We start from the raw sequence: 17019 nt of genomic DNA, 5'->3' as shown, positions 1-17019 counted from the left end.
AGGTGAGTCTTAGCAGTCCATTTTACAGATGAGAAAATTGAGGCTCAGAAGGTTGGCTTCTGTTGTCCAACATCACATGACAAGAGAAAGCAATGTGGGGCTTTGAACCCAGGTCTCAAAGTCCGGCTGTGTTCTCCTTCTAACTGGCAAGCGGATAGATGCTGAATCACAAACCTTTATCAAACAACACACACAGATACTTCTCAAGGAGAATGTGGGGCTATACCTCCCAAGGGGACACAGGGCACAGGAGTGGGTAGGCCCAGAGTTTTCCTGGGGGAGGTGTGATTTCAGAGGAACATGGATCAGAGACCAGGGTGTGTGAAGCGAGGGGATGTTGAGGATGAGAGCTGGTCCCAGCTGCTGGGTTGGGAAGCAGGAGACCAGACTTGCATTTCGTTTCTACTGTCGCATTACTGTGTGACCTTGGGCAGGTCCTGGCCCTCTCTGGGCTTTCCTTTCCTCATCTGTTGAGGACAGCATCTCATAGGTCCTTGCTGGTCCCCACCATCCCAGAAATCCAGAAGCTCCAGTAGCACCCTCTCATGAACAAAAGAGAACCAAGCCCATGCCTCATGAAGCTGGTGCTGGGATTAACCAAGGCCACGGACAGAAATGTCAGTTGGCCTGCGTAAAACAGCTCAGCCCTGAGGCTGGGCCACCTGGGGCCCTGGGGGCAGCCTCAAGGAGGCTATTCCTGCCCTGGTCCCATCTGACGGTTCACCTATCACAGGTGAGGCTGTCCAGGAAGCAGATGCTATGGTGGTTAGCAGTGGAGTCAGGAGGAAGCAGCTTGCAGCATGGGGAGCCAGCAGCCTGGGACACAGGCCTGTGCTGCCTCTGCCAGCCCATGAGATCAGAGCAAAGACCACTCTGGGTGGAGATGGCCAGGGCCTGGGCCCCTGTCTTGCTCAGCCTCTAGTCGGCCCTTTGTGCCCCCTCCCCTGAAGAGTGTGAGTGAGCTGGGCTAGAAAGCTGAGGTGCCCTCAGGAGGCCGTCCTCGAACCACACTCCTCAGAGCAGCTGGGCAGTGAGTTCTGTCTCGAAGGGGGACCTGTCCCATCAGGAAAGGGGTAGGCCTGTGGGAGGCCTTGACCACCCTGTCCTTCAGGGTGGGAAATCCAGGAATCAGCACCCCCACTCCTGTAGGCCCAGGAAAGGCCTGGTGGGGAAAGGCTGGATCTGTAGGGAACCACACGCAGCAGGTCAGAGCCCAGGGGTGTGTGTGTGTGTGTGTGTGCACGTGCTGGGTGTGCACAGGTGTGCACAAGGGCATGTGCACGTGTTCAGTACAGGTGCATGTGTGTGGATGTGCACATGGGTGCATGTGTGTGCAGGTATGGGGTGTATAGGTGTGTGAAGTGTGCAGCATGGGTGTGTGCCCATGTGTATGTGAATGGATGCATATGTGTGTGCATGCGTGTGTGCATATGCACACGTGCAGTATCCTGTGTCCCTCTGGCCTTCAGGCAGGGGCTTCCAGCTTTGGGCACCTCTGGCAGGTGGCAGCGTGGTCTAGCTGCCTGGAGTCGGCCCTGTCCTCTGGGAAGGGAACTGGCAGAGTAAGAGGAGTCTTCTGGGCAGGAGCAGGGACATTGGGCCATCAGAAGGCACAGCAGCAGCAGCAGGGCAAGATCTAGGAGACTTGACTCTGTGCCGGGCACTGGGCTCAGCTCCTCACCCATATGGCTTATTACTTACCGCAACCCCTGGGGCAGGCAGTGTTATTACGCCCACTTTATGGTAAGGAGACTTTTGCATCCTCAAAGTCACACAGTTAGTAAGGGGGACATTCATCCAGCCAGTGCATTCATACAACAGATGTTTTATTGAGTACCTACTATGTGCCGGGTCCAATGCGTGATGAACAAAACAGGGCGAAGTCTTCAGAGGACATGCTAGAGATGGGGATCAGAGGTTGAGAAGTGTGGCGATAAGTGAAGTTTGTTGGTTGGTAAAGTTGCTTCGGTTTTTCCTGCCCCAGACCAGGATTGGCCAGGGGAGCAAGGTAGAGGTTAAGTCTCCGGGTGTGGTCAGGTGGGCCCAGGGCTCAGGGAGCGGAGCCTGCAGGGCCCCCAGCTGAATGTGTGTGTCAAGATTGGAGGCAGGACCTACCTTGGGCCCCCGGCACCTTGACACTTTGGCCTCCCTCTTCCCCACCTCCTCCTGGCCCTGCCAAGACAAGAGGCTGAAGCCAGACTCTAAAGGTGTTCAGCCTGGGGTGGGGGTGGGGTCCCTCAAAACAGCAGATGCCTGTTCCCACCTCAAACCTGTCAACTCAGAATCTGTGGGGCCGGGAATCCAGATTTTTGGCAGGTACTGCAGTGATTCTGACCTGCAGCCGTGCTTGGGTAGCTCTTTCTAAACCCTCAAGCTGCCTCTAGACTCAGAGTCCTTGCCCAGCCCCATCTGTGAAATGGGCAGAGTCGCTGCCGAGTGTTCTTGGGAGGAAGAAGAAAGGTCCTGCCCATCACCTGCCTCCAGCCCCATCCCCACACTCCTTTCCTGGGCAGGGCGGAAGAGCTTGGAGGAGGTAGGGGTGTGTGGGGGACTCACATAGTTTTTCCAGTTCACACGTAGAAGGCAGCTGTCCCTGTGTCTTAGCTTGGGCTCCCTGGGAATGAGCTTCAGGAGCATGCTGGGTGGGAGGTGCTGGGCAGTGGTCTCAGGGGAGATGCCTGACAGGGAGTGAGGGCTGCAGGAGAGTAAGGATGAAGCCGGGCCTCAGGGCCAGTCGGCTGTGGCCCCAGTGAGCCCTCGGGAACTCTGGAGCTGGGGTGTCCTTCATAGAGGTCCCCGACATTGGTCAGTCCTGGCTGTGGCCACACTGGGGAACCAGCATGGGGAGGGAGTGGTGAAACTTGGGTGACCAGGATGACTTCCCAGTGAGAAGCAGAGCTGAGAGCTACCTGGGCACCGTGATGCCACTGCACCCTGGGCTGCTGTCCACCCCAGGCCTGGCCTTGGGACCCTGGGAGCACCTCAGTTCTGCTGCCCAAGCACCGTGCAGCAAGCTGGGGGTTGGGGAAGAGGGGTGGAGGCAGCAGATCCAGGCCCTGTAGGCCCTCACCTCCCCATCAGGTCTGGATGCTGGGAAGGGGGAGGCCTCCCGACCCAGACTCTCCCTGAATCACCTCTCCTTGGAGGCAGGCATTGGCCTCCCTGCAGGCCTGCGGAGCTCCAGGCCTGCGTCCTCAGAGCCCTCAGACTGCGAATTTCTGGGAAAGAGAAGTTTCTTCATCCTGACCTCCTGCCTTGGGGGATGTGGGGGCTGGGGGGCCAGGAGGCCTTGGCTCTGTCCAGCCCTTCCCCTCAGGCCTGGCAGAGGGTGCAGCTGCCCTCGGCAGGCCCTGTGACGCAGGCCAGCAGCAGGGAGGCTGCCCAGGCTGGGGCTGAGCCAGGGCCTGCAGAGGGCCCTCTGTCCAGGCCAGATGGCCTCTGCTCCAGTGGGAGGGGCTGCCAACACCTCCGCAGTGGCCTGGCCAGGTTCTCCAAGCTTCCCTTGTCCAGCGGGGCCTTCAGCTGCTGTGTACCGAGGGGCTGCACTTCCTCCCCGGCAAGTGGGGCTTTGAGATGCCCACCACCTGCACTGCCTCTCTGGGCCTCTCTCCCTATTCCAGAGCCCACCCAGGCCCACCAAGTCTCACATCAACATGGACCAAGGCCCTGCAGGAAGCCTGTGAGGTGGCCTGGGCAACAGGGCCTTCCCTCATAGCATCCCCTCCTCTGCAGTTCAGGCTGGCCAACTCCTCATTCATTCATTCATTCATCCATCCATTCATTCCTCCAGCAAATAAAGCAAGCACCTGAAACACTTCCGGACCTGTTCTGAGCCCTGAAACTACACAGATGAACAAGATAGGCAAGGCCCCTGGCTTCCAAAGCTGACCCTCTCCTGGGGAAGACTGGAAAACTAAGAAACACGGTGCCTGGTCGTGTGATTGAGACAGGGTTGCTTTAGGAAAGGCTGCAAAGAGGAAGAGCCAGCCAGGCCAAGTTCATGGGGCGTGGTAAGGAAGGGGCAGAAAGATAGTTCCAAGTAGAGGAAAAAGCACGGGGGGTGTGGTGGGTCTGGCGTGTGCTTGTGGCAGTAGGGGTTTGGAGGGGTGGAAGAGGGCTGTTGGGCTGGAACCCCAAGGCCTTGTAGAAACTGGGTTTGATTCTGCAAGGCTTTCACTAGGAGAGCAACACAAACATAGCTCACATGCAGGGGGCTCTTTGGACAGGCAGGGCATTGTGCCAATCTCCTGACATAGGCCAACTCATTCAAACTTCCCAAAAACCAGATGGTAGGTCCTGTTATCCCATTTCACAGACAAGAAAACTGAGGCACTGAACAGGTAAGTCATTTGCTCAGTGAGATACTCCATGTCAGTGGTAGGGCTGGGATTTGTGATAGGCAGCCTGGCTGTAGAGCCCTAACCACTGAACCACACTGCCTCTTGGGATACACTTTCCTTCCCTCCAAAAATGCCTCCTCCAGGAAGCCTTCTCATCCCAGAGTTTGTCTGCTCTGATTAAGCAACACGTCAGCACCCTACCTGGCCTAAAAGCCTGTAGAGTCCTTAGGAGGTCATCTTGTCCATGCCCCTGCCTCCAGATGGACATGGTATTATAAGTCTCATTTTGCAGATGAGACTACAGAGACCAAAAGAGGCTTAAACATTACCTAGAGTCAGTGAGGGAGGCCATGGTCTCCTGAATTCTTCCACCCTGGCCCCAAATTCTCCGACCCATCCTGCCCTCTTTGAGACAATTCTAAGGTTGTTTCTTGTCTGCCCACCCCTCCCCCAGCTAGACAGAGGCCTTCCCTGTGCCCACCACATGGCGGTGCACACCGTAGGGGCATACTCGATGTCTGAAGATGGAATGGGTGGCGCACACAGGAACGTGCCGGACTTGGTGCTGCTGCCTGGGAGTCTTGAGCAGAGACGTTTTGCAGAACGGATGCGAGCTGAGGAGGAAAGGATGCTTGGGAGTTTTCCAGTGAGTCGGGGAGCCAGGCTGGAGTGTTTCTGTCTGGAGAGGGAAGTGTATCCCAGCTGGAGGGAACAGCATATGCAGAGAGAGCAGGTGGGGAGGACAAAGAGTTCCGTCTGACCTGAGCATGGAGAGAAGATGGGCAATGAGCCTAGGGTGGGTGTCAGGGATGGCATGGGGGGCTGTGTGCCAGGCTAAGAAGCTGCCACTCTGGATTGGGAAGGGATTGGGCAGGCAGGTAGAGGGGAGTAGCTGCCCAGTGAGCCCTGGATGCAAATCCCAACCTTGCTGCTTGAACTTGTGCAAGTCATAGGCCCTCTTGGAGCCTCAGTTTTCCCCCTTCATTATTTGGGGGTGGTGCCCATTCCTAAGGACCCTCCGAGCCCTGTACACACTTATTCTGTGGTTGCTGCTCTCTTGCACTCCCAACAAACAGAGAGGCTCCTTGGGTAGATATGAAATCTCTTTAATGCCCTGATTTATTGTTGCCATGCATGGCTTTGCTCTGCAATGTTCCACCAGCCCTTTGAGAGGCGTGTGTCTCACCGCCTCCAGTTCACAAGGGAGCCTGGGTCGACATGCTCTTTCTTACTTTCAAACCCTTCCTCTTGTGGAGTCCTGCCCAGGGCAGGCCAGTGTCATGGGCCTGGGCCTGGGCATGGACGTGGCCCAGCTCTGAGGGCGGGGGCATCAGGGGCATGAGTGGGATCAGCATGGCCATTGGCATCAGTGGCATCAGCTCCTCCGAGGCCCCAGGGGGGATGAAGGGCAGCTCATTAGGATCCAGGTGGGCATCACTCCAGCCCTCGGAGCTATCACTGCGGTCCTCTGGATTGGTGGCTTCATTCTCAGACATGGTGACAATCTCAGTGGTGTCTTCTCCAGAGTTGCTGTCTAAGTCCCCTGCTCCTCGGTTGGTGCCTCTCTCAAGTGTGCTGGCTGTGTGGGCATCTGCTGCACCCTCCTGCTTCTGCCTAGAGCCAGCTGAAGGGGCACAGCAGAGCCCAAGCATCTTAGCTCTGCCCTGGCCGGTCCAGAAGAGGCTGAGCTCTTGGCGGCAGGCGGCCACAGCCAGGCTGGTGAGCAGGGTGCTGGACACTAGGTAGAGCAAGGCAGGTTGGCCCATCTGCATGAGTACCATGGCCATGAACGTGACCAGCAGGCCCACGGCATAGGCCACGGTGCAGGCCACGAAGTAGACCAGATGGGAGTGGACTTGCACATCAAAGCGGCAACAGTAAGCAACCAGGAAGCCGGGGACCACGATGTCACCAAAGCCAAGGATGGAGAAGGGCTGGCTGCACAGGGTCAAGGCGGAGACTCTTAGCCGGGGCACTTTGAGCACCATAGGCAGCTTCTCGTGGCTTGAAGACTCTGCAGGGCCTGAAGCGACCTGCGCCATGATGCTCTCACCAGTTTTGGTGAAGAAGGGGGTGACGAAGACAAAGAAGACGTCAAAGGCCAGCAGGGCCAGCAGGAAGGAGGAGCAGTTCTTGAGAGTGGGCAGCCGCACGCGGTGCAGGACGAACAGGCAGTAGGAAATGCCCAGTGCGTCCTGCAGGAGCCATGCCCAGCGGTCCTCGTTGCGGTAGACCACCCAGAAGATGATCACGGTTGCGCACAAGCTCGCCAGCAGCAGCAGGGGCAGCGGCAGAGAGGCCCAGAGGCCGTGTGGAGGGTTCTGGTATTGCCACAGGGGCAGGCGGCGCACCAGGGGTGACAGGCAGCTGTAGAGGCCAATGCCAGCACCCAGGCCAAAGATCCCGATGGTGACATAGACAAAGTGGTCGTAGAAGAAATAGAGCAGCAACATGAGCGAGCAGGACACGGTGACCACCACGCCCGTCATGGCCGGTGTGAAGTCCACTGGGATGTCCTCATTATCTTCCTTCTGGGCTCCCTCAGCTGCTGCTGCTTCCCGCGGCTGACGGTGACCACCAGGCCCCCCTCCTCTCCGGGCACGGCGTCGCTGTAGCCGGTTGGCTTCGGTCAGGCCGGCCCAGTAGCCACCTGCGGCCACCGTGCCCACAGCCAGGATGAAGATGACCAGCATGTTGTAGTCGATGATGGGCTCAGGGGGCGCATACATGGCCACACGGACGATGGCCTCCCCATGAGTGTGGCTGAGGATTTCCAGCATGTCAGTGTAGTGGAGCATAGCCACAGGGATGGTGAGGTCTCCCAGGGGCTGGCGGGGATCCTGGGGCACCAGGGTGGTGTCTGAGCACTGTTGGTCACTGACCCGGCCCACGATGAGCAGCCCGTGGGCACCTTGGCCCTGAGCCAGCCAGCCTTTCGTGTGGAAACTGCAGTTACCCGTCATGACCATGGCGGTGGTCTGGCGGAGGGGCCGCTGGCTGGGGGAGCTGAGCTGGGCCTGGTGGGGGGAATCCTTGCCTGGGCACCAGGGTGCCTTGGTGCCATCATACAGGGGAAGGAGTGGGGCGTGGTGGAGGTCCCGGGGGAGGGTGACGTAGTCGGAGCTGAACAGGATACAGTAGTCCTTGCTCCAATTCTCTGACACCACGTGGGCCACACCGTACTCTCCCCGTGCCATGGTGCTGATGATCAGGAGGAAGCCCACGGGGAGGAGGAAGCCCAGGCACGCCATCCTCAGCTCCTACTGCAGCATCCCCAGGGGGCAGCCCAATCCCCCTCCTAGGGGCGGGCGTGGCCCTTTGTCACAGAGCAGTCTGGACACCTGTCCTGGAAACCAGGGCCACACCTACTTAGTCATAAAGCTGTGTGGTCCCCAGCCGAGGGCGCTGCTGTGGGGCACAGGGTCCCTCTAGAATGATGTCCCGCAACCCTGGGAGACCAGGGGAGAGGTCATCTGGACCCTGCTCTCTGCCCAGACCCTAGTGGGATTAGACCAGGTACTTTGAAATAAAAGGTGTGAGGACGGGGTCTGCAGGCCAGATAGGATTCTGAACCAACTTTTTTCCTTACCCATGGGGAACCCAGCCCAATGTCACTCCTCTCTAGGCCGTTTCTTTAGCTGTAAAGAAATAAGGACATTGAGCCAGAGAGTTTCTAAGGTCCCTTGGAGCTCTGAGCTCAGTAACATTGAGCACTTTTACTGAGGGCTTACTAGGTGCCAGGTACCCTAGCTGTATCTATTGCACAGCTGCAAGGAGGTGTCATTATAACTGCTCAGCCTGTGCCTTTCCCTCAAAATCGGTCCCCATTTCTACCAGGTGCATGACCAGATTTCATCTCCAATTCCACTTGCAGTTGGGAACAGACAGGTGACTAAGGAAACTGAGCAAAAATGATGTGAACTCTTTACATCAGAGGCTTAGGCTGACAGACTGTGGGGCTCCTGGTTTACCCTCTCTTTCCCTTTTTCAGGAGTCAGAACAAGGACAGGCCTGTGATGTGTCTGTGACAAGGAGGACAATGTCCTAAGGAATGGAGAGGAAGAAAGTGAAGGGAGCCAGGTCCCTGGATGTCCATGTGAAACAGTAGCCCAGGATGTGCTCTGTGGACTGCTACAAGAAAGAGAGAGACTTGATCTTCCTTAAGGCATTGATTTATCATGGGTCTCTTTGTTGTAGCCACTTAACGTTACCTTAATACACCCACTTCATGGATAAGTAAAACTGAGGCTTGGAGAAGCTCACATTGACACAGCAAAGAATGCTGGGACTCTTGTGCTGGTTAAACGGACCTTGATGTCTCCCAAATGCTTTCATGCTGGATGCTGAGCCACTCTGCTGGCTGCAACTCTGAGGCCGGGCAGACTTCCTGCTGGAAAGAGAACTTGAACACTGGTGAGAGGTGAATTTGAAGTCAGGAGCCCCACGTTTTGGCTCTGCAGGTTTGCACCCAGCTCCGTGGTGTGTGCTCTCACAGGTCACCCAGGACCTCCTGTCCAGGCTTCTTCAGGCCACCCATGATGGAGTGGAGTTGAGGAATGAGGTTTTCAAAGCAGTTAGCATGTGGGAGAGTAACCCTGGGGCCTCCAGAACCAGAAGGGAGGGATTTAGGGGCTGGAGCTTGGCAGTCCAGGTTCCATTGTCCTCATGTTCTCCCCACTGGCCTGGCCTGTTACTCCAGCCTCTGCATAGGTTGTCACATGGCATTCTCCCTGTGTGTCTCTGTGTCTCTTCTCTTCTTTATAAGGACATAGTCATAATGGATTAGGGCCCACCCTAATGACACCATCTTAACTTGATTATGTCTGCAAACACCCTACTTCCAAATAAGGTCACATCGACAGGTACTGGGGTTTAGGACTTCAACATGGCTTTTTGGGGGCACAATTATGGACAGCCCCACAACACACACGTAATTTTAACCTCTAAGGAGTCAGCATGCTTTATTTATTTATTTATTTATTTATTTATTTATTGAGACAGGGTCTTGCTGTGTTGCTTAGGCTGGAGTGCAGTGGCATGATCTCAGCTCACTTCAACCTCCACCTCCTGGTTTCAAGCATTTCTCTCCCCTCAGCCTCCCGAGTAGCTGGGATTACAGGCGTGCGCCACCATGCCTGGCTAATTTTTGTATTTTTAGTACAGATGGTGTCTCACCATTTTGCCCAGGCTGGTCTTGAATTCCTGGCCTTAAGTGAATCGCCCACCTCGGCCTCCCAAGGTGCTGGGATTATAGGCATGAGCCACTGTGCCTGGCCAATCACTGGTCTTTCTCAAGGAGGACTCTTCTTCTTCTTCTTCTTCTTCTTCTTCTTCTTCTTCTTCTTCTGCTTCTGCTTCTGCTTCTGCTTCTGCTTCTGCTTCTGCTTCTGCTTCTGCTGCTTCTTCTGCTTCTGCTTCTGCTTCTGCTTCTGCTTCTTCTTCTGCTTCTTCTGCTTCTGCTTCTGCTTCTGCTTCTTCTGCTTCTTCTGCTTCTTCTTCTGCTTCTTCTTCTGCTTCTTCTTCTGTTTCTTCTTCTGCTTCCTTCTTCTGCTTCCTTCTTCTTCTTCTCTTCTTCTTCTTCTTCTTCTTCTTCTTCTTCTTCTTCTTCTTCTTCTTCTTCTTCTTCTTCTTCTTCTTCTTCTTCTCCTCCTCCTCCTCCTCCTTCTCCTCCTCCTTCTCCTCCTCCTTCTCCTCCTCCTTCTCCTCCTTCCTCTCCTCCTTCCTCTCCTCCTTCCTCTCCTCCTTCCTCTCCTTCCTCTCCTTCTTCTTTTTTTTTTTTCTGAGACGGAGTCTCACTGTCCCCTAGGCAGCCTGGAGTACAGTGGCACAATCTTGGCTCGCTGCAACCTCCACCTCCCAAGTTCAAGCGATTCTCCTGCCTCAGCCTCCAAAGTAGCTGAGATTATAGGTGCCCGCCACCCCACCCGGCTAATTTTGTATTTTTAGTAGATACGGGGTTTCACCATGTTGGCCAGGCTGGTCTCAAATTCCTGACCCCAGGTGATCCCGCCACCTTGGTCTCCCAAGGTGCTGGGATTACAGGCGTGAGCCACCGTGCCTGTGAAGGCCTCTCCTTCTATTACAGGTCCGTCTCTTACAGTCCCACACTGCTTTCCTTGGGAAACCCACAGGGATGAAACATCATCTCCAACATCAGCTGTTGATTCTTTGAAGTGGAGGGCGAGTTTAAAGGGCCCTGTGAAGTGGTCAGCAAGTGGAACCCACCTGTGATTCTGACAATTCTCTCCCACCCAGTTATTTACACTCGTCTCACCCACACCTAATTTGCCAATATTTTTGGTGACTCAACTGTAAAGTATCTTTCGAAGCATTAGCCTGAATTTTCGTAAGAAACATCTCTCCTTGTTAGTGCACTTCTGATTCATCAGTAATATAACATTTAGTTAGATTACAACAGTAATTACAATGACAAGTGAACTGTCAGAAACACGTTTGGGAACAAATGCAAGTGACTGGCAGACACTCCACCAGCCGGTGTGAGGAGAAGCAGGCAGAGCCCAGGGGAGGAGGCTGCCAGCTGTCCCTTCCGAGTGCTCCCATTTCAAAGGGGAGGTTGGCCAGGAGGGTGGTTAGGAGAGGGAGGCTCGCCCATAGGGTTCTTATCACAGAGTATAGCAGTGTCTAAACTGGGCGCACCTCTCTGAATCCGAGCACATAGATGCTGGGCACAGCAGGGCAGGAGGGCAGGCAGCCCCTGACAGAGGGCTGCGATAGTAAAAGCCTTTCTGGCCCCCCAGCAATGAATGAGCAACCTAGGCTTTCACTGGGGGCCCTGTTCTTCACCCAGGGAGTCGTGGATCTTTTAAAAAACAAGTACCAGCACATCCACTTTGTCACAAAACCCAGACAATCACAAGCTTTGTGGAGGATATAGGGAAGCTGGGACCCTCATACACTGCTGGTGTATGGAAAATTGTGCCGCCGCTGCAGGAAACGGCTTGGCGGCTCCCAGATAAGTTAAACAAAGAGTTACCATATGACCTCACACTTCTACTCCTGGATATATATCCCAAAGAACTGAAATCAGGCCTTCAAACAAAAGCGTGCACATGCATGCTCACAGCAGGACCATTCATAATAACTTGGAATAGGTGGCGAGAACCCAAACGTCCATCCGCTGACGAATGGAGAAACTGCCGTCTCTCCACACAAGGGAATCGCGTTCAGCCATAAGAAGGAATGACGTTTTGATACCTGCTACCATGTGCATGGACCTTGAAAACATTATGCTAAGTGGAAACACATTATGCTAAATGAAGACGCCAGACACAAAGGGACACATATTGTACAATTAATTCTGCTTACATGAAACAGCCCAAACAGGCAGATCTGCAGAGGCAGAGAGCAGATGCGTAGCGGGCAGGGGCTGGGGGAGGGGAGAATGAGGAGTGCCTGAGGGGTGTGGGGTTCCCATTTGGGGTGATGAAGAAGTTCCAGAACTTTTTCTCTCTCAGCGGTGACAGTTGCATGCCATTGTGTATTTAAAGTCACTGAATTGTGCACTAACATGGTTGAAATGGGACTTTTTTTGGGGATGGAATTTCGCTCTTGTCCCTCAGGCTGGAGTGCAGTGGCACAATCTCAGCTCACTGCAACCTCCACCTCCCAGGTTCAAGGGATTCTCCTGCCTCAGCCTCCTGAGTAGCTGGGATTACAGGCACGTGCCACCACGCCCGGCTGATTTTTGTATTTTTAGGAGAGACAGGGTTTCACCATGTTGGCCAGGCTGGTCTCAAACTCCTGACCTCAAGTGATCCACCCACCTTGGCCTCCCAAAGTGCTGGGATTACAGGTGTGAACCACTGTGCCCAGATGAAATGGAGCAACTCCAGTCCCCTCCAGCTGCTCTCTCCTCAGGACGGGTCTCATTTTAGTTCTTCTGGACTCCATCAGACCAGCACATGCCCCAATTTGGGGGTCTGCACAGACACCTCAAGCAGAGCTTGCTCCTGCCCCTTCTCCCAAATCTACCCGTGGATCTACCCAGGGCTCAGATAATTCTCAGAAGGCTTATTCCCTCCGAGACTCTGCCTGGGACCCTGCTCACAGAAGGCTTTCGCGGTATGTTTGATCACTGCTTCCCCAGGTCCCCCATCCCTGTGCCCACCCCCATTCATCAGCCCTGGAATCGCTCCTCTGGTGGCCACTCGGAGCCTTGGTCAGTGCCTTCACATGAGTGGCTGATGCTCCTTGAGGCTATGGCCCACTGCCAGGCTGAAATCCTGCTCCAAGACTTCAGCCCTGCCACCCTCCCCACCCCCACTGACCTCCAGATTCAACTCCTTTCCTGGAGGGCACCCCCTGCGTCTGCGACTTTGTTCCCCACAACTCCCCCTCCCTCCCCGCACCCTACTGCCCCCTCAGCTGTGGACTGGGCTCTCAGGGTGGCTGCCGAGAGCAGGCTGGGATAATGTCTCTGCTTTCTACTTGAGGACCTACGTACACCTGGAACATTTAACTTCACTACACAGGGCAGCAAGGGCAACAAACCCCGGGCAGCGGGTCTCAGGAAGGGTGGAAAAGGGCCTAGTTCACCTGGCCCCTCACCTGCCCCTGCTGCCCTGCCCAGCAGCTTCTCCACTGCATGTTCTAGAGTGGATTGCCGTCCACTCCCTCCCCCTTCCCCTGTATTGAGCGTGAGCCAGGCAGGCCCACTGGCTGCTGCCCCCATGCCCCTCACCCTAGCTGATGCCTGCTATGCCCCCAACCTGGGCTCCTTAGGCACCTAAGAGGCCCCCACCCCTTCTTCTGCCCCACTTGCCTTGGCCCAATGGTCAATGAGGCTGGGCAGCAGGGATCAGTGCAGGACCCCTTGGAGGGACAGAAGCTGGTAGGGCTGCTATCTGGTGGCCAAGGGTGGTCTCTGGCCTTATCTCCAAATAATGGTCTCGGTGTTCCCAACCCATTGAGAGTTTCGATAAATATATACAGCCCAGGTCTCTCTTGAGCCTGGTCTGCCAGCAGGACCTGCAGGGGCTGGTGAGCTGAGGGCAAGGGTGGGAGGTGATGCTCCGAGGTAGAGCTGGGATGGGGCTGGGGACGGGAGACTGGCAGCTGGAACTGGCTTGGAGGCCCGATTTGGGGAGTGGGCTGCCCGAGGCCCACGCTCTGCAGGCTCCAGTTCCTTCAGCTAGCTCATCTCTGAATGCTGTTTGACCACAGACAGGGGATGGAAGGATTTCCCTGGGGAGGGGATTGGAAGGGGCAGTGGGGCTGGGAGGACAGCCTTACTAAGAACTCCCACTGCATAGGGGTTAAGCTTCATGGAGGCCTAGTGTGGCCTCCCCTGGCTTTTCATCCATCCGTGGGTGCCATCAGGCAAGTATCTTAACCTCTCTGGGCTTTATTTACCTTATCTGTTAAACAGAGGTAACAGTCCCTGGCTCATAGGGCAGTGTAAAGAGTCAATGGGATAAACATGTGAGGGGCTAAGCAGCACCTGATGCCCAGTAAACAATCAATAATGATCAGTGTGGCTGTTAGCAAATTGTAGAAAGCATTCCCCTCGGTTTGAAGCAAGTGTGGGCAGCTGAGTTTGAAGTCAGTTGGCAGTTTGGATGAGGTGGCTCTGAGATACCCCTGGGCTGGAGGCCAGTGGCACACTCCCTGACTGGTGTGTAGGGAGGCCCACTGTGGTTGATGGTGGCCCCGGCCGCACTGTTTGAAATGAAGTATCATTTTAAGGAGTGGGGGTGTGGAGGATGTCAGGAAGCTGGGGAAGGAGATGCTGGATCCACAGAACTCTTTTTGCTTCCACCCAGCTGGGCTCGGTGGCTGGACACTGGTGGGGCCATCTTTGGGAATGTCCCATCTTCACGTGGGGCACGTCCCAGATCAGTCCGAGACCCTGAGGCCTCCTTGCTGCCCTCTTGCCACAGAGCTCTTCATTGGCTCTGGCCTCCCAGAACCCAAGCCCCAAAGACTTCAGGTCACTGAGGGGTGAAAAAAGCCTTAGACTTGGAACCAGACCTTCAACCTCAGGGGAGCTACCAGGCCTCAGTTTCCCTGGCTGCAAAACAGGCGGGTTACTACCTCTGTGGGCTAGTGGAGGATTAGAAGACAAATGTTATAAGGACATTTGTGGATGGCAAAGTAATCTACAATACCCACAATGAAAGTATTAGTCTATGGATTCAAAACCCACCTCACCCGCTAACACATGGTTTTCCCAGTCTGACTCCCCTCCCAGTCCTGGTCCCAGGACAGCTGAGCCATCAGTAGCAGGGGGCTAGAGAAGGAGGCCTGGAGGTGAAGCTGAGGACCTCTGGGCAGGGGCTGTGCTGTCACACTAAGGGACGGGGAGGGGGTGGCCTGAACTGGAAAAACAGTGGGGTTTTGCCTCCACTGCTGTTCTGTGCCCATGAAGGAGGATGTCAAGGAGAAATGGGCTTAGGTGGGGGTAGCATTAGGGGACCGCAGCCTTTGGGCATGGTGTGGAGAGAAATTCTTCTAGGCATGAGGTCTTTCGGGTCTTGGAGGGTCTCCAGTGACCCTCCCCCACCACTGCAGCTTGGAGGGCCCCCAGTAGCTCCCCCAACTCTGTGTAGTCGCATGTGTGTTTTTCGGCTCATCATACCCCACTCACTCCCACAGGGGCCTCGCCACCCCAAGCCGAACCGGAGCAGAATGGCCCAGATGCCCGGCCTCAGGGACGCCTTGTCTGCGCCGAAGCCCAGAGCGCACGTCTGCCACGGGACACAGAACACTCTGGGCCTCTGGGCTGCAGGTGCTGAGGCTCAGATGTCTCTGGCTGTGCCCTGAAGCAGCCCTTCCACCCTCAGAATGGGAGGGGAGCCCCAGGCTCCATCTGCCTGCCCAGGGATTCCGCCTCCAGCTTCTCGGATGACCCCCAGACTTGTCTTGGAGCTGTCCTCTTGGTGGCCTTCCAGAGCCAGAGGCTCTGAGCTTTGTATTTTTTGGGGTACCGGGGGCCCCCCTGGGGTGGCTGCTCATCTCCCTCTCACCCAAGGCCTAGCACAGTGCTAAGCACACAGTAGGTGCCCAGAAGGTGCCTGGCAGTGAGAGCTGCCAGGAAGCCCACGCAGGAAAGCGGGGTGCGGCCAGGCTGCGCTTACGCACACTTCCTGGTCTGTACCATCCCTTCCCTGTCTCCCCCCCACCCCCACCCTCTCAGCTCCTCCACCCCTGGGGTGTGCCCCCCATCCCATCCCCGCCGGCACTGTCTCGGGAAAGCCTTGCCTTCTCATGTCTCTGCCTTCACTGGGTGAGAGGCAGATTTGGGAAAGCCGTCTCCATTGTGGCCATTAGAGACTCAGGTCACTTCTGGTCTCTCCAGGCAGCCAGGACCCTTTACTTGGCTTCTCTCCACTTCCCACAATACCCTCAAGTTGCTCTGGAAGCCTCCAGCCTGCCTCTGTCATGGTGCTCCCTGGGTCCTCCACCCCATCTCTCTACTTCAGGGCACAGAGCTTGGAGAATTGGCAGAGCAGAGTACCCCACAGGGCCTTCAAGGATATCCTTAGCTACCCCCGAGCCCAGGCCCTTCCCAGTGAAACCTGCCCTCCCTCAGCAGGTGCCGCGGGGCTCCTGGCACTGCGTTGACTTTGTCTGTTCCTGGTGTCCTGACGCTGCAAGCTCTTGTGTGCGCCTGGGTGCACAAGTGCACATGTGCATACATATGCCCCACCCATGGGCTCTCCTCCCTGGTTAGAGAGACCCAGAGACAAGGCCCGGGCTTCAGTGGGGCCCTGTGTCGAGTTCTGGTGTTCCACCCACACCCCCTGCCCCTCCAATGCAGCACACACTGGCTTCCACCCACCTGCGCGTTTCTGTGCCTGAGAACTCGCTCTGGCCCTCTGTAGCCTGATGTGGGAATGCAGAAGAGTTCATGTCCCCCTGGGAGCAGCCCTCAACCCACAGCTGATGGGAGATGGTGGATAAATACCCCAGCTCCCTCACCTGTTGGGTGGGATGAGGGAGGGCTTCCCCAGCGGAAGGGAGCTCTAGGCACCCGCAACAGTGTTGGAATGTTGGTCCTGCCCCAGAGGCCACCCAGGGCTACAAGCTCCAGCTCAGAGTTGGGGGCACTAAAGCCAGCAGGCAGGGGAGCCCAAGAGCGTGCTGCCCACATCAGAGCGGCACTGGCCAGGGCTGGGACATACCTCTCTTGCTCACAGGCTACTGTGTCCCTCTCTAGCCTCCCCGCTTTCCCCTGCCTTCCTTGCCTGGCTTTACTCCCTGTTGCCCTCTCTGTACTCCCCTTCCCTCGAGTTTGCACAAGAAACCTCAGGGTCTCAGGGATGGTCTCTTGTGGTGCCCAAGCGGAGATAGCTGCATTTCTGGCCTGTCCGGTGGCCCAGCACCCTAATTCTGCTTCCCATTCCTCAGCTCAGCTCCTGCCCAGGGCTGGGACACACTCCTGTCTCCTTTGTTCCTTCCCCTGACCCATGGTGTCCCTCCTCTGCATCCTTAACCCTGGTCCTCCTCTCCCTCTACTTGACCTCCTCACAACAAGCTGTCCCTAACTAAGGGGGCCCTGGCCAGATCCACCTGTTCCTCGAAGCCCTCCCTTCTGCCCTCACCCCTCTCCTGGCCCTCGGGGGCTCTCCTGGCACCATCCTTGCCGGGGTGAGAGTGGGGTCAGGTTTCCCAGCAACACAGCAGCCCCTGAAAGCTGGGAAATGGCTCCCACTGCTGT

General features: G+C 56.1%; 1 protein-coding gene across 1 annotated transcript; it reads right to left on the bottom strand.

Annotated features, from left to right (window-relative positions):
* Positions 1-1805: 1805 nt before the first annotated feature.
* On the bottom strand, positions 1806-16920 carry SPPL2C (signal peptide peptidase like 2C). Its single transcript, XM_065531752.2, has one exon. It carries the CDS (start codon positions 7589-7591, stop codon positions 5537-5539), a length of 2055 nt encoding a protein of 684 aa, XP_065387824.1. The 5' UTR covers positions 7592-16920; the 3' UTR covers positions 1806-5536.
* Positions 16921-17019: the final 99 nt, after the last annotated feature.

This window comes from Macaca fascicularis, chromosome 16 (assembly GCF_037993035.2).
Source record: "Macaca fascicularis isolate 582-1 chromosome 16, T2T-MFA8v1.1".
NCBI lineage: Eukaryota > Metazoa > Chordata > Mammalia > Primates > Cercopithecidae > Macaca > Macaca fascicularis.
This window is presented reverse-complemented; position numbering and strand designations above follow the sequence as displayed.

Coding starts and splice junctions, on each gene's coding strand:
- SPPL2C (XM_065531752.2), bottom strand. CDS start 7,591: ATGGCGTGCCTGGGCTTCCTCCTCCCCGTGGGCTTCCTCCTGATCATC.